At 46.7% G+C, this 17779-nt stretch overlaps 1 protein-coding gene across 1 annotated transcript in view; it reads left to right on the top strand.

Moving 5' to 3' along the window:
• The window catches only part of CLMP (CXADR like membrane protein), a 456485-nt gene that overhangs the window by 392265 nt on the left and 46441 nt on the right, over positions 1-17779 (top strand). Inside the window, exon 6 of the mRNA XM_069614088.1 lies at positions 9208-9349. Coding sequence (XP_069470189.1) covers positions 9208-9349 — 142 coding nt within the window. The remainder of the gene's footprint in view (positions 1-9207; positions 9350-17779) is intronic.

The following is a 17779-nucleotide window of genomic DNA, read 5'->3' as shown; positions in this document are numbered from 1 at the left end:
GGAACTAAATTTGTTGCTTCAGAGAATCCTTAAGCATTCAGGGCAATACCTGACATTGGGTATTTTCCCTGCCGTAAACATGAACGAGTTGCCCCAGTGCCTACAAGAAAAGAAAAGGATTTGCCCCCTAGCGTCACATCGATCCTTGGTTCCTCTTGGGGGTCTGGTGTGCCAGTACTGAACACATCAGGTCATCCTGGGAGCTGTCCTATTGTGGGTACAGGCTTATCCCCGTCCCTCTGAAAGTATTTCCTCCTACCACAGTGACACCTCCTATTCTAGGTGTCAATACTTGTCCTGTGTTTGCATATTCTCGTGCCTGCATAGGGGCTTGTTGTGATTGCCCTTGTGGTGGATACATTTGCACTTGTCCCCGCTGTTGTGCTTGCTGTATTTGTGGTGCCTGTGCATGATAAGAGGTGTGATCCTGGGCAAAGCCCACTCTTGTTTGTGTGCTATATGGCAGTGGATAAGCTGTACCCCTTCTTGAAAAAGGACCATTTTGTACATTACCTCGCTTTCAACACACGCGGGCAATATGTCCTGTCATTCTGCAAATCCAACACAATGGGGGCGGCTCTCTGGCAAACCCTCCTTGGCTATATCCTCCCTGAGCACCCTGGTTCTCATTCTGAGTGTTTTGAAATCCACCTCGATTATTCTGAAATCCATCTCCTGTTCCCCTGAAACACATACCTCTGCCTCGTGGCACAAACCCATACCCGCTTTGATCCATCGGGCGTGAATTATTCGCCTGCAATGTACCTATTGCTTCCTGCATTCTCAATCCTTCTCCACTTGCCGACACCGCCACTTCCAAGGCAAAATGTGACAATTTTTACTGAACTAATTTGACTTTCTCAATTTTTCTATTATCATCCTTCTTTTTATTCTAGTAATTGGCATTGATGAACTATTGTCAACTGTATCTCAGCCCATGGCTTCGCTTCCATCCCCACTTGTTTTCTCATCTGTCTTTGTACTGGTTCTGGTAACCTTTGACATAAAATATGATAAAATAGTGCCACTGTCTTTTCCCACAGCTCGCGAGTTTCAAACTGCCATTTCTCCTAAATATCCTGAATGTAAGCAATAGGGTCTTCCTCTTCCTTCATTTTTCGTGTAATAATTGCACCCATATATAATGTGTCAGGCTACTGCACCCTGAGAGCCCTCCAAACATCTGCCCCACAATTATTAAAAAGTGCTCCGTCATGTGTTGTGTTTTGTGCAGTCACACTTGAATAGCCTGCTCTCCTCCATATGTCATCAGCCCTCTCTCCAAGAATGGCTTGCAGGAGACTTTTATGTCCCCTATGGCCAGCGTATTTCCTCCTGTCATTTTCCTCTAACTCATATATACATCCCCCACCCCCCAAAGTCAAACTATGGAGCTTACACTTCAAATTATCCTTAACTATCTGTGGCCATGGAATGTATTTTGATCTCGCTCTCCCTTTTCTAGCAAGGGGAACTGTGTGAACCCCATCCCATAGTCAGATCCCACTGTTAGTTTATCTATAGCAGGGGTAATCGTCCCTACCCATCTCATTGCTGGTAGCAAACTTATCCTACTTACACATGGTGGAGACTCTCCCTTCTCACTATATGATCATCCTCAGGGACGCTCAGGATATGCTATGGGATCTGACATTATTTCTTTAGGATGTTCCAGATCTGCCCATCTTCTTTATCCATCCATTGGCTTCTCAGGGGGGCACGCGCACCTTTCCTATTTGCCTCACGACCTGACTCTCTGTTCTTGTCTGACATTTCCAGACCCCAACTAGTATAACTATCATCCACCTCTCAGTCTAAATCTAGTCTACTCAAGGACAGTGCTCGGCGTTCACTAGTGAGCATATTTTCTTCTTCAATCCGTGGTCACGGTATCAAGGATCGATTACCGCTCCCTTGAGTTCCATACTCGCTATCTCGTCTTAATTGGTGATAAGCCTTATCTATCCTTTCTCCAATGCTTTCTGCATCATCTCTTTCATCTTCTAGCGCTACTCTAGATACTGCTGGCGTTACTTCCTTTATCGGGAGAATCTCTTCCACTCTATCCCATCATATTTCTGGACTGGGCCTCATTTGTTCCTTTAGGGTCAGACTGGTATCCAAACCTCGCTGCCTCCTCTTTCTCTCTATTTCTCCATCTACTTCCTTTCGCTTTCTCGCATCCCTTCTAACTTTTTCTTCTTCCTGCCTTGTTTCTTCCCTCCTTACTCCTTCTCTTTGTTGATCTTCGTTGATCTTCTTCTCTTCTTCTCTGTAACCTTTTGTCCCTTAATCTTTGTGCTTCTTCCTCCTCTTTCGTTCTTTCCTTCCTGTCCTTTTCTTCTATTGCCCTTTGTCTATTGTCATACTTCCTTTGTTCCTCTGCCCATTTCTCATCTTTCTCTTGTTCCTCTCTGTATATCTGTTCCCGTCGCTCCCTGCTCTTACTTCTTTGTTCATCCTCTCTCAATCTCTTTTCTCATTCTCTGTCCTTCCTTTCCAGCTCGTCCTTATCCTCTCTATGCCTAACTTCCTTGATCCTTTTCCCGTCTAACTTGAGTAGGATCTGTCCTCCCATCCATTCGTTCTGTACGAGTGTTACCTCGTCAGCCCTGTCCTTTTTCCCTTCCATTGCTTGATTTCTTGATCTATATCTGTCAATAAGTTTGACCTATCACCTCTTTCTTCCTTGTCTCATACAAACTTACAAGCGTCTTCCTTTCTTTTACTCTCTTCTGTACTGTTGTCAATACTGTAAACGGGCGGTTCATATGGTGGATTATTATAGCCCACCACTGCCTTCAACTCCTTTAAAGGATAAACTCATATTTCTTCTAGATTTACACTTTTGCTTTCAGGCAAGGTAAGAGGAGCTGAGGGCTCAACACCCTCTCCCTTATGCTCATTAAGTATTCACTCTTCCAGTGGCGGGTTCTCTTTTTCCTCTTTATACTTCTCCCAAACTTCTCAAATGGCCCATCCTTCTCTAATTTCTTTCCTGTGTATGCAGCATGCACTTATGTGGTCATGTGTTGTAATACTGCTTTTGACAATGATCCCCTTGTGGCCATGACATGAGAATTTTATCCACTGTTCCCTTGGCCCATTCTGCACTGTACTCTTTGAGCTTGGGTGCATGTTTTGGCAGTGTTTTACAAACCGGCATGAGAGGAGTGTCCTCCATAATGACAAGTCTCAATCAACTGTCGATACTTACCAGATTGTTAAATAAACTTTTTATTTGAACTCAAATCACCACTTTCTAATGTTTTAAAACAACAAATATGAGCACGCACCTTCAATCGCTGCTCAATTCTCCTTTGTTTCACTAACCTATCTATCTTTCAATTGGCGCCAGTCGCTGACTGCACCTAAACTTAAACACTGTTATTTGTCAATCTTTCACAGTTCTATTACTCCTTAATACTTTACACAAAAAACAAAATGTAATCTAATCACACACTGCACATTAATAACCCCTGTGATTACCTTCCCATATTATTAATCATCTATAATAAGGGGTACACTTCTTATTTACCCTGTACAGGGTTTAAGACATCACCTGTCATGGTCCTGATCGCGTGCATTCTCTATTTTGTCCCTACTCGCGTTGGAGTTTCAAATGTCTTCTTCCAATTCCCCTGAACTAAGATCTCTAGGTGCTACCTTTGTCTACACAATGTTTCCCATTACTCAGAATGTGACAATCCCGCTCCTTTATATTGCCATTTCCCTTAGTTTACTTACGTTCGTTAATCGACTCAAGGCCTTCAGTATCGACTCCTCCTTCAATCCAACCATTTCACCTTCCGCCCGCACAGGGCCCGTGGAAACTGAGCAGGGATTTTTTCAAAGGGGGATCTGCCCACATCTCAATATTTCTTGCAAGTTGATTTCTATCGGCCGCTCTCCACAGGAAACTCTGCGATCTTCCAGCTAATGGCAGAGGATGCCCGATCGTCCAAAATACTGGAGTAAAACTAGTTTGGATATTTAAACCATCTGCACCGCTACCATGTGAGATCTGGCCCTTTAGGAACATGAATATGTGATGGATGGGATCACAAAGGAGTAATTCTGGCTCCAAATAAAAGAACCAACTCAGGAAGATGGCAAAGCACTATTTTATTAACAATTATCTAAAACAGGGAGGTTACAACGAACATCAACAGATGTATGCTCAGTCTCTCGACAATCTCTGCAAAAAGCATGCTTTTTATAACAATAATGCGTCAGAGTGATGTCCTACTAAGTGGCAATAATGAAACATCTATCTAGCGCTAGGATTGATTAAGGGAAACATCTAGGTATACTTTTCTATAGGAGCTAGGATTGGGATTGGCAGCCCGTTATCAGGTGCATAACTTATGCCTACCTCAAAAAACATGTAATTTGGAAACATTAGATACACAGTTTCTCATTGGTCTTCAAACTATAAGGTCGTTCATTATATGGACTAATATAATTGGTTGGCACGCTTGTGCCATGTCTGGAACATTTGGTTCACTTAGCAGCACGTAAGCCAAGACCCAGGTGTATGGGGGTAGATCATGAAGCTACCTCACCACCCAATTTGCCCAACACCTCTCATCGCCCATGCCCTTTGCCATGAAATTGTCTTTGTACTTGGCCTTGCAGAATATCCTTGTCTTTGGGAATGCACGGGAGTGAGGGCACTCACTATCGTGTATTGGACTTCAAGTTCAAGCTCTATTTCCATCCTTGGCTCACATGACGGGAGACCACGATTTGGTCCATTTTGCAGCTTGTATAAATGCTCTCTATGAATTAAAGTTTGGCATCCTTTGTGTTCTGTCTTGCACTTTAATGTGAGAAGGATCATCCTCTGCATACTCGTTCTTCTTCAGAATAGATTGCCAACCTTGCTTCTTGAATCTTGAGTCTAGGCCAGGCAGCCTTGCCCTTCACCTTCACAAACCGATTATTCTTGGTGCGACACAGTTTTCTACTGCAGCTTCATGGGTTCTGGCCTACTAAATTCATGACACTAATGTCCAGTTTCCATACAATGGCGGCTTCACCTGCATTCTATTCACTACTCATAGCCAGCTTCTATGATGACTTAATCTATCTTGCATTTAAGAAACTGTACATTTTATTGAATGGATGGTTTTCTGCAGTACTTCGTGCATGTGTAATCTTCCATTTCTATATTGGAAAAACTCACTCAATTCTTTACTTCGCGATTAGGTTCTTCAGGATCTACGCATCATCTGTAGCCAGTATCTCGAGATGTCGTGCACACTTCTTATGATGTCATCAATTCATTGGTCAACTTCTTTTCACACTCCTTCAGGTGTTTCCTCCTGAAGGGTATCATCACGTCGACGATACATTTGTTAGGGTTGTCTCAATGGGTATCTTCTTTCAAACACTTGCTGCAGTATTGGTATTATAGCGGGTGTTAGGCACAGCACGATTTCATGTCTCCAATACACGGGAGGTAGGGGGGTGGGATCTCCTGCAGAGGCACATAACTGCTCCTCTACACTCTCTTCCTCGCTCCCTGTTTTGTCCCGTTGTGGCCAGTTTGGGCGTTTGGTGGGATGCTCTGGTTGTTTGAGAATTGATCCTGGAAGCTACAGGCATTCTTTTGATTTTGCTCACACTGCTGTAGCTTTATAATAAAGTGACCGTCTGATACTGTTTAGGGGTTGTCCACCTATAGACTTAGAGAATCGGAAAGATAATCAACTCGCTCTGCTTGGGCCTTTCACTCGTATCCCTCAGATACACCCAGGATCTATTACCCTGAGGGCCTGGAACAAAGTCAGGGGCAACAATAATTACGGCTCTGTACCGGCAACTATAGACACCCCTATGGAAGCAGAACAACCCTGATGAAGTCATGCTGGATCAGATTTAGCTCATGCACCTGAGATGCTCGATCTGGTGGATCTACATCATTTAGAGCTCTTATTTATTACAGAGACCTGGTTTCATGATGCCTCCTCTGCACAATTTCACACTATGGCGTCCCATGACTACCCCATCAAACACCCTAATCGTTCATTGCACAGAGGGGGTGGTATTGGCGTGATATATAAGAACCTATGGAACATATCACATTTCACCGTCTTAAATTGAGTGTATAAATGTTACACTATCTCGCACAACGTCTTTTATAATCGTTTTATGTTACAGACATCCAGGCCCAGCTAAGTCTTTCTCAGCCAATTTGGATCAATTCCTGGCCACAACGCCCCTCAGATATACCCAACTATTGATTATAGGCGACTTGAACATCTGGCTGATGATGCCACAACGCCTGATTCAGCCGAATTATGGGAAGTCATGAATAGCCATGCCCTAGGACCCCTAACTGCACCCCCTTCACTCCAACATGGACACTGTCTGGATCCGGTGCTACTTTGCGGCTCAGGCATTCAGATGGATAATACCGAGGCCACTTCCTGATCAGACCATTTTCTTTTCTTTTGCTTTTTTATTACTACCAGGAGCCTGCCTACCATTAATCAACACGAGGAAGTGCTAAAGAACCGTAGCAGGAAAGGTCTTCTCAAAATCCCAAAGGCCGACCTAGCAACTCCTCTGGCAGCTATCAAGATGAAATCTGGGTGTGACGATCTAAAATCCTGAAATGAATGGGTGACTCTGTAGCCCCTTCCTGAACTAGAAGACAAAACGTGCTCAAACCCGCGGTACTCACCCTCGCCAGTCATATGGTAAACATGAAAGAACGCGGAGGAAATCCAAAAACCTTGGCGATCGAGAAAAACCACAAAGTGCCATCAAACTGTATAACAAAACCATATTCACGATCAAAGCCAAATATCTACAGAATAAAATATCAGTATCATTGAATAAATATCGAGAATTGTTTTCCCCCATTTCCAATTTTCTGAACTCCACTAGTGCCTCTCCCAGCATTATCCCTTCCACACTTAAAGCGAACGAATGTAACGAGTTTTTCATGAACAAAAATAAAAACATTCAGGAGAAGATTGGACAATTGCTGGTGCAGACTGACATTATGATGGAAGTAAGCCCCCGATTCTCGGCAGTTAATTCTGACTTTATGTCACTATGTCACTGATATCTGAACTAAAAGTCACTAATGACCTGATCTGTGCTTTTCCTGCATGTGCAGCACAAACACATGCCACGTCTTTAGCTCAGAGCTGGAGGTAATAGTCACCCTCCAATTCCAGGAACATTTTGAGAAGTCCTCTTTGCTTGACCTTCTTCAATCAGGATTCCCTCCCCGACATAGCACAGACTCTGCTCTGGTGACCGTGTGGGTGATATATTGAAAACTGTGGATAAAGGGGATTTTGCACTGTTAGTCTTGCTGGATCCCGCTGCAGCGTTTGACACAGTGGATCCTAGCATCTTAATCTCTAGATTGACCACGGTGGCCGGAGTTCCCACTCATGCACTGGCCTGGTTTAAATCTTTTTTAGCCAATTGTCATCACTGTGCAAACATGGCAAATAAGATTCAGCTTCAATGTGGGGTCCCCCAGGGATCGTCATCGTCACCTCTCCTCTTCAATCTGCATTTACAGCCATTGATGGGCATCTTCAGGGAATATGATCCGGGTTATCACTCCTATGCCGATGACACACAGATCTACATGTGAGAGAGACCTGGAATCCCGGTCTAAAACGGTGCTGCGCATCAAGGAAGTGGCTCAGTAGACGGCCTCTCACAGACTCCAACTCAATCCAAACAAAGCCAAGCTGATTCTAATGGGGCCTAAACAGATCGCAAGGCCGTCGCACCCCACCACCATGTATTTTAGGATTACCCACGTCCTTTGTTTCTAAGGGCACACATCTGGGATGCTTATGGCAGTCCAACTTGGCTGCAATCAACAGTAAGGAGCTAAGACGCAACCTGTGTTTTGCTCCCTCTGCCTGCAACGTCACGCTCTCCCGTATATCAATCAGAAAGACCATGCAGTCCTGGGGGGTATAGTATAGAAATGGGCTCCCCATGCGGATACCTGCCAAGCAAACCAATCGACTTCAAAGGGCACAGAATGCGGCCGTTCGTCTGATTTGCAGTGGAGCTAACACAGCCCACATGTTTTCCCGGCACCGATCTTTACACTGGCTCCCAGTTGAAGAAAGAGCTGATGTAAACACGCTATGCTTGGCTTTCCAGTGCCTCAGTAACTTAGCCCTGTATTCCTTCCCAGAAATCTGGTGCCTGGAAGCCCAAGCGCCCTTTCCCATCTCTGGAAACACATCTGTTGGGGATCCTGTCTACACGGGCCGCCGGTGCTTCTCAGTGTGCGGTCCTAGGCTCTGAAACATGGCGCCGCTTCACATCCCTCGCCTCATTCCAAAAAGCTGGAAAGACTCATCTGTTTACCTCACTGCTCTGCTGATAATGTGCACGAAATGGGTGATGTCTGACACGAACCCAGTAACATCTGCGCTTGAATGCAGTTCATTTTGTACGAAGTGCGTTATAAATGTATCAAAATCTCTCTCTCTCTTCCCTCTGCCCCCCTCCATCTCTGTCTCTCCCCCTCTCTCTTTTGCTCTCTCTTTCTTTCTCACTCTCTCTCTTCCTGTCTCTCCCCTCTTGCTCTCCCCTTCTCTTTCCCTCTCTTACTTTCTCTATCCCCTCTCGCTCCTCTCTCTCTCCGTCTCCCACTCTCTCTCTCTCTCTCTCTCTCTCTGTCTTCACGCTCTCTCTCACTTCTCTCTCTTCTCTCGCACTCTCTGTCTCTACCCCTCTCTCGTTTGCTCTCTCTTTCACGCTATCTCTGCTCACACTTTCTCTCTGTCTTTTCTCTTACCCCCTCTTCATCCCCTCTCAATCTCCTCCCTCTCTCTTTTGCTCTCTCTCTTTCTCGCCCTCTCCCTCGCTTTCTCTCCTCTCTCTCTTCTCCTTCTCTCTCTCCTCATTCTCTCCCTCTGTCTTCTCTCCCTCTGTCTTCTCTCTCTCTCTTCTCTCTCGTTCCTTCTTCACCCCCTCTACATCTCCCCTTCTCTCTTTTGCTCTCTCTCTTTCTCACTCTCTCCCCCTGTCGCTCTCTCTCTTCTCTCTCGCCCCCTCTCCGCCACCTCTCATCTCTCCCTCTTTCTCGCTCTCTCCCCCTCTGTCTCTCCTCTCTCTTCTCCTTCTGTCTTCTCTCTCGCCCCTCTCCGCCCCCTCTCCATCTCCCCTCTCTCTCTTTCTCTCCTCCCTCTCGCTCCCACCCTCTCGCAGTTGCTCACAGCATTGGCGTCATCCTGGGGGCTGTCTGCAGTGTACTTGCCGGCATCTTCCTGATTTTCCTCACCGTCTGCCTGACTCTTCGAAGGAAGGAAACAAAGAAATATGAGGAGGAAGAGCCCCCAAATGAAATCCGGTAAGAATCTCGAACATAGTAGGGTGCAGAGGAGCAGAGGAGCAATGCTGATGAAAGAGTGGGGACAGGATAGGGGCCAGGCAGTGGAAGAAAAGGGTCATTAGGCACGGGACAGTGTTTAAAGTAACTTATTTTCAGCTCAAGGCCTTTCTGGTGCCAGCTGACTAGCTGACCTTCACTGATTTATTGCATAATAAGATAGCTCATTGGGTTGATCAACTCATGTAGAGATATGCGTGTAATGTGTGATGAGTGCAGGTACAGTATTGACTCGAGTCCAAGACTGTGTGAGGACCTGGCAGTGGTGGACAGTGTGAGCAGACTTGCCAGGGTGTGTTAGAAAAGCCACTGGAGAAACTGATGTCTGCAGAGGCGATGCTGCCAGAATGCCAAGGCATAGGGGACGCCGCCAGAATGCCAAGGCATAGAGGACGTCTCCAGAATGCCAAGGCATAGGGGACACCTCCAGAATTCCAAGGCATAGAAGACGCCGCCAGAATGCCAAGGCATAGAGGACGCCTCCAGAATGCCAAGGCATAGGGGACACCTCCAGAATTCCAAGGCATAGGGGACACATCCAGAATGCAAAGGCATAGGGGACGCCTCCAGAATGCCAAGGCATAGGGGACGCCTCCAGAATACCAAGGCATAGGGGACGACTCCAGAATGCCAAGGCATAGGGGACGCCTCCAGAATGCCAAGGCATAGGGGACGCCGCCAGAATGCCAAGGCATAGAGGACGCCTCCAGAATGCCAAGGCATAGGGGACGCCGCCAGAATGCCAAGGCATAGGGGATGACTCCAGAATGCCAAGGCATAGGGGACGCCGCCAGAATGCCAAGGCATAGGGGACGCCTCCAGAATGCCAAGGCATAAGGGACACCTCCAGAATTCCAAGGCATAGAAGACGCCGCCAGAATGCCAAGGCATAGAGGACGCCTCCAGAATGCCAAGGCATAGGGGACACCTCCAGAATTCCAAGGCATAGGGGACACATCCAGAATGCCAAGGCATAGGGGACAGGGGCCATGGGTTGGATAAGGGCCAGGGGAGGAGAGGGCCTTCACTCAGTCTGAGGAGAGTGCAATGCGATGAATCCTGTGGCGTCATCACTGACCGCCCGGCGATGACCTCCTCCCACATGGCCAGGGGATGGCGTTGCTACCTGAACCTGACCCAAGGGATGGTAATATGGGGGAGGATCGCGCGGGATGAGACAACTGCTGGGTGGAGGTGGTGACTGCATGGGCAGAGGCGCAGTATTCCTCCCCTTCTCCTGAAGAAAACCCTATGGCACCCACATTTCTGATGGCATGCTGTCATTCTAGTCAACTTCCTATTCATACTTCCACCATATTTATTTATTTATGTATGTTCGCATTTGTAGTGCTTTGAACCCTTGGGTATCTAGGCGCAAGTTACATTATGAGACATAGAAATACAGACAAATACAAAGCGGAGAGACGACAATACAGAATAGAGAGAATACAGGAAACAAACGCAAACACAACGGTGTAGGAGGGGTGTCATGTTGTCTTAGAGTCTTGATTCGGAGACCAGGGGGACTAGGGGGGGACAGGTTTCTGTCTTAGTCTGTTAGTTCAGGGAGCTTTTAGGTGAAAAGCCTAGTTTTTAGATTTTGTCTGAATGTCCAGTAGGAGGTTTCCTTTCTCAGGGCGATGGGGGGATTGTTCCAGAGCTTTGCGGCCCTGACGGGAAAGCTCTGTCCTCCTGCGATCTTTCTGGAAAACATGGGCACTCTGAGGAGATGGCCGTTCTTGGATCTTAGAGGGTGTTGGGGGTGTATTTCTCCACCTGGCATGAGAGGTAGGCCCGGGCAGTGTTTGTGGTGCACTTTTGTGTGATGGAGAGGGCCTTAAACTGCTTCTGTGCCTGGATTGGGAGACAGTGGGCATCTTTCCTGGCCTTTGTGACATGACTGTGCTTGGACAGACCTAGGGCTGGTTGGAGGGCATTGTTTTTGATGGTTTGTAGCTTGCACAGGTTATGTTCAGAGGTTCCTGCAAAGAGAGCGTTACACTAATCCAGTTTGGCACCAGTGAAGGCTCTGGTTATAGTGAGGCAGTTGGTTGTGGTGAGCAATCATTTGCTGGTGTTCAGTCATTTTGCGCTGTGGGCATCGGAGGAGGCAATGGCGTTGACCTGGCGAGAGAAGTCAAGGGTGTCGTCTAGGTCGTTTTGGCTGCAGAAAATGTTTTAGTAAGTTGGGTCTATGCTGCGGAGGGTGGAGTGAGAGCCTACAATGAGCATCTCAGTATTGTCGTCGTTGAGGCATAACTGGTGGGTTGCCATCCAGTTTTGGACAATATCATAAACTGAGTTGATGGCTGCAACATCAAGGTGGTAGGAGCCAGTGAGAGGGAGGAGGATTTGGGTGTCTTCTGAATAATACATGTAGAATATGCAGAGGGCATGCAGATGATCAAAAAGGTGTTTAGTGTAAATGTTACACATGGTTGGGGAGATGCAGGATCCTTTTGGGACTCCACAAGTTACTGATATCGGTGGGGCAGTATGGTCGTCTATGAAGACACAGGAGGATCGGTCTGCCAAAAAGGCTCTGATCCAGTCTGTTGCTTCTGGGGAGAAGTTTGCTGTTGTGGTGAGGTAGTTGCAGAGTGTCTGGTAGCCAACAAGGACGAATGCCGCTGATAGGTCCATCATGACAAGCAGGGCAAGTTTGCCGGAGTCTTTGTTGTCGCCTAACTGTTTTTTTAGATCCAGTAGGGCAGTTTCAGTTAAGTGTCGTGGATTGAAGCCTGATTGGCGGATGCCCGGGATGTGGTTGTGCTCGAGGTGTTGTTGGCCCTGGATATATGCTGCGTGGTCAAGGATTTTAAGGATGATGGACACGGTGGTTATGCGGCATTAGTTGGTGGGGATAGTAGGGCCAAGGGAGGTTTTTTTAGAAGCTGGAGGATCCAGGCTTCTTTCAGGGCAGTTGGTACAGTTTTTGTTGCGAAGGAGGAATTTATGATAGATGCGATGATGAGTTAAAGTGTCTCAGCTCAGTCTTTGATGATAGGGGCCGGACAAGCATCTCCTTTGTATCAGGTGGGCTTGCAGCCTTTGATTATATTTGTGACTTTGAGTTCCAATACTGGGCGGAAGTCACACCACACACACATAACATGTCTTGTTTCTGATGTTTTTCTAAGTACAACTCCTCAACATTATTTTAGAAATCCAATAAATTCTATGGACTTCAACTCCCATAGAACATCAAGTACTGGGAAGAAGAAGAGGAGGAAGGAGTTAATGCAGATGGAAAGAAACCCAATACTGAATGTGCAGACTAGTTGTTTGGTTAAATCACAAATATGCGAGACATTTAAAAATGGCATGCGCAGTCGAAATGAAAGCAGGACTGAAGAGGACCGTGCTGGAGAAAGTCAGGAGAACAGGCATGTCTTTGCGGCAGCTCGCAAACGTGAGAGTCACATACCGGTGTGTCAAAAAGGAAGGAGAGATGCACATGGCACCTTTGTAGGACCATCATAGTACTCGGAGCAGCAGAGGACCTCCTGGAGATACAGCTGTGCCGGAAAACAGCAGTCTCCAGTAGAGGCCACAGTGAGAAGCCGGCGGGTGAGCACAGAGCTGAAAGGAGCACTGGAAGAAGGTCTGCAGTGTGAAAGAGGCCCTCCCATAGAGCATGCTTCATGGCAGAGACACGCCATGGGTCTACCCAGAGCCATACCGGACCCCGGGGCATACCGACAGATATGTAGACCAATGAATGAATTAAGAATAATTGAATACTGAACAAATAAAGTGCAAAGAAAAAACTTGAACAAGTCCCTGTGTGAGATGTCAATGTGGGGAAAGTTAGAACAAGTATTAACATAAGCAAACAAATAGAAACACAGCAAAGTAATACAACTGTGGCATATTTACAGGACAGTGCAACTGAGAAGAAGCCCTGGTAAAAGGTGTACACCAAGTAGTTGACATTTGGGGAAACACACCAGGGGATCGACAGGACCCCTTAGAAGGATTCCTAGCAGGGGGGTATACTAGGCAATCCACCAGAAGCATAGAAAGTCATAAGACATTGTGGCAAGATACCTGGCAGGGGAGTAACCCAGGGTATCTAAGGAGTCCATAAAGAAAGCCCTGGCAACCAAACATACCAGGCATGTTTTAAATTGAATACAACCTTTAAAAGTGTCGGAAGTTACCTAACAGGAGAGTATACAAGGGAATCTGAAGAACCCATGAGAGGATTCCTGGCAGGAGAGTATACCAGGAGATGCATCAAAGCTGTAAAAAGGAAGCCCTTGGAAGCCAAATAGACCAGGCACTTTTGAAACAAAATAAGAACTTTAAAGTTGTGGGAGGATGCCTGTCAGGGGAGTATTCCAGGGGATCTGAAGAAGCCAACAAAGGATTCTGGAAGGGCATTATACCAGGAGGTCCACTCAAGTTGTAAAAAGGAAATGTACCCATGTTGAAAAATACATGGCAGAGAAGTAAACCAGATCTAGGAAGCACACAAATGAAGTCTTGGAGGGTAGAGGCACCAGGGATTTGAAGTTGTGAAGTTCAAGAAAGACTTTCTGTGACAAGATAATTGGCACGGGAGTACACCAGGAAATCTGAACAAATCACCAGAAGATTTCTGATGAAGAAACATATCAGATAATCCACCAAAGTACAAGAGAATTAAATAATACCTTGTGTGGAAATTCTCATCTGAATAAGTATTCTTGTAACTCCGGTATAAAGAAACTAAAGAGTAGTTGTGTGTTGTAAGACCCTTTTGTGAATCCAGTACAGAGAAACCAAGGACAAGTTGAATGTTATGGAGTACACAGTTTGCACAATAACTATCTGAAGCTAATCTAACAAACCAGGGGATTGGTGTTTGAAAGGGACACTTTTGCCATTCTGTCTAAAAAGGCAGGCGAAGTGAATCACTCTCTGGATGCAAAGGTTTCTCTTTGGAAAAGACTTTCCTGTAGGATCTGCTTCTTTTATTTTGATGATGAACCCTTTTTGCCAACCGTAAGTCGGAGGCATTACTTTGCACCCTTAGTTGTTAATTTCGAGAGCCAGGGTCAGATTAGTGTGCTTTGGACACAAGCACCGTTTATAAGTGTAGTGACTTGACAGAGACTGATCTTTAGCTTTAGTTTCCTAGGTAGGGAACCTCTCCTTGGGTAACGGATAGAGACGCATTCATCTAAGCCATTTCTGATTCATAAGGATGCCTGATAATGAGACGCCACTCATTTCTGACCCCTCACAGGACAGAGTGAAAGTCCCCCTAAAAGACAGAATAGGCAGCGCTATTCAAAAGTGTTATTAAAAGGCCAACAACTGATGCATCCCAGGTAAGATTGCCATGCTTCCTCAGGGTCACAGAGGAGAAACATGCTTGAAAAATCTGCAGGGCTTATGCTAAAATGCATATCTCGGGTGTGGTGCAGCCGGGGCAGTTACTAATTAGCAGAATGTGGCGCTAATACCACATCCACAAATGTGCCCATAGGCACTTGAAAATGGGTCATAAGCAATCGACTGACAAATTAAGCAGGAAAGGGTTCATCTCGAGGCTCAGTCGATGAGTTGCCCTCGTCTTTCGGGCTAATTTAAAAGAAAGATTGATTTGCAAATGACAGGGAATGGAAATGTGAATCTTGTAGCCAGAACGGCAGAAATCGTGAAATGAAAATGATTGCGAATTAACTCATTGACTCTGTGTCTCGCTTGGCGCCATGGGGCATCTAAACCATCAAGTAAAAAGGGACTAAGAAGAACTATGTCCCGCGTGGGCCGGGCTCAGAGAGACAAAGGAGGCGCCCTGAGAAGGCAAGTAATTCAGATCTCGGATATTTCCATAAAAGCCGCCTCAACACAAGACCACCTCAATGCAGCCATTTATTTCAGTGCAGGCAATGTCCCCACATACCCAGCTCAATGCAGCCATTTCAAGGCAGCCCATCTCACTCTAAGCAAAGCTCAATGCGACTAATTCAACGCATGCCATCTCAGCGCAAGATCAAATCAATGCAGCCATTTCAGTGCAGGCAATGTCCCCACATAGCCAGCTCAATGCAGCCATTTCAAGGCAGCCCATCTCACTCTATCCGAGCTCAATGCGACTAACTCAACGCATGTCATCTCAGCGCAAGATCAAATCAGTGCAGCCATTTCAGTGCAGGCAATGTCCCCACATAGCCAGCTCAATGCAGCCATTTCAAGGCAGCCCATCTCACTCTATCCAAGCTCAATGCGACTAACTCAACGCATGTCATCTCAGCGCAAGATCAAATCAGTGCAGCCATTTCAGTGCAGGCAATGTCCCCACATAGCCAGCTCAATGCAGCCATTTCAAGGCAGCCCATCTCACTCTATCCGAGCTCAATGCGACTAACTCAACGCATGTCATCTCAGCGCAAGATCAAATCAGTGCAGCCATTTCAGTGCAGGCAATGTCCCCACATAGCCAGCTCAATGCAGCCATTTCAAGGCAGCCCACCACACTCTATCCGAGCTCAATGCGACTAACTCAACGCATGTCATCTCAGCGCAAGATCAAATCAGTGCAGCCATTTCAGTGCAGGCAATGTCCCCACATAGCCAGCTCAAAGCAGCCATTTCAAGGCAGCCCATCTCACTCTATCCGAGCTCAATGCGACTAACTCAACGCATGCCATCTCAGTGCAAGATCAAATCAGTGCAGCCATTTCAGTGCAGGCAATATCCCCACATAGCCAGCTCAAAGCAGCCATTTCAAGGCAGCCCATCTCACTCTATCCGAGCTCAATGCGACTAACTCAACGCATGTCATCTCAGCGCAAGATCAAATCAGTGCAGCCATTTCAGTGCAGGCAATGTCCCCACATACCCAGCTCAATGCAGCCATTTCAAGGCAGCCCATCTCACTCTATCCAAGCTCAATGCGACTAACTCAACGCATGTCATCTCAGCGCAAGATCAAATCAGTGCAGCCATTTCAGTGCAGGCAATATCCCCACATAGCCAGCTCAAAGCAGCCATTTCAAGGCAGCCCATCTCACTCTATCCGAGCTCAATGCGACTAACTCAACGCATGTCATCTCAGCGCAAGATCAAATCAGTGCAGCCATTTCAGTGCAGGCAATGTCCCCACATAGCCAGCTCAATGCAGCCATTTCAAGGCAGCCCATCTCACTCTATCCAAGCTCAATGCGACTAACTCAACGCATGTCATCTCAGCGCAAGATCAAATCAGTGCAGCCATTTCAGTGCAGGCAATGTCCCCACATAGCCAGCTCAATGCAGCCATTTCAAGGCAGCCCATCTCACTCTATCCGAGCTCAATGCGACTAACTCAACGCATGTCATCTCAGCGCAAGATCAAATCAGTGCAGCCATTTCAGTGCAGGCAATGTCCCCACATAGCCAGCTCAATGCAGCCATTTCAAGGCAGCCCACCACACTCTATCCGAGCTCAATGCGACTAACTCAACGCATGTCATCTCAGCGCAAGATCAAATCAGTGCAGCCATTTCAGTGCAGGCAATGTCCCCACATAGCCAGCTCAATGCAGCCATTTCAAGGCAGCCCACCACACTCTATCCGAGCTCAATGCGACTAACTCAACGCATGTCATCTCAGCGCAAGATCAAATCAGTGCAGCCATTTCAGTGCAGGCAATGTCCCCACATAGCCAGCTCAATGCAGCCATTTCAAGGCAGCCCATCTCACTCTATCCGAGCTCAATGCGACTAACTCAACGCATGTCATCTCAGCGCAAGATCAAATCAGTGCAGCCATTTCAGTGCAGGCAATGTCCCCACATAGCCAGCTCAATGCAGCCATTTCAAGGCAGCCCATCTCACTCTATCCGAGCTCAATGCGACTAACTCAACGCATGTCATCTCAGCGCAAGATCAAATCAGTGCAGCCATTTCAGTGCAGGCAATGTCCCCACATAGCCAGCTCAATGCAGCCATTTCAAGGCAGCCCATCTCACTCTATCCGAGCTCAATGCGACTAACTCAACGCATGTCATCTCAGCGCAAGATCAAATCAGTGCAGCCATTTCAGTGCAGGCAATGTCCCCACATAGCCAGCTCAATGCAGCCATTTCAAGGCAGCCCATCTCACTCTATCCGAGCTCAATGCGACTAACTCAACGCATGTCATCTCAGCGCAAGATCAAATCAGTGCAGCCATTTCAGTGCAGGCAATGTCCCCACATACCCAGCTCAATGCAGCCATTTCAAGGCAGCCCATCTCACTCTAATCCAAGCTCAATGTGACTAATTCAACGCATGCCATCTCAGTGCAAGATCAAATCAGTGCAGCCATTTCAGTGCAGGCAATGTCCCCACATACCCAGCTCAATGCAGCCATTTCAAGGCAGCCCATCTCACTCTAATCCAAGCTCAATGTGACTAATTCAACGCATGCCATCTC

The sequence above is a fragment of the Ambystoma mexicanum genome, chromosome 9 (assembly GCF_040938575.1).
Source record: "Ambystoma mexicanum isolate Mex_15411 chromosome 9, UKY_AmexF1_1, whole genome shotgun sequence".
NCBI lineage: Eukaryota > Metazoa > Chordata > Amphibia > Caudata > Ambystomatidae > Ambystoma > Ambystoma mexicanum.
Note: the sequence above shows the minus strand (reverse complement) of the source record. Positions and strands in the feature narration are given on the sequence as shown.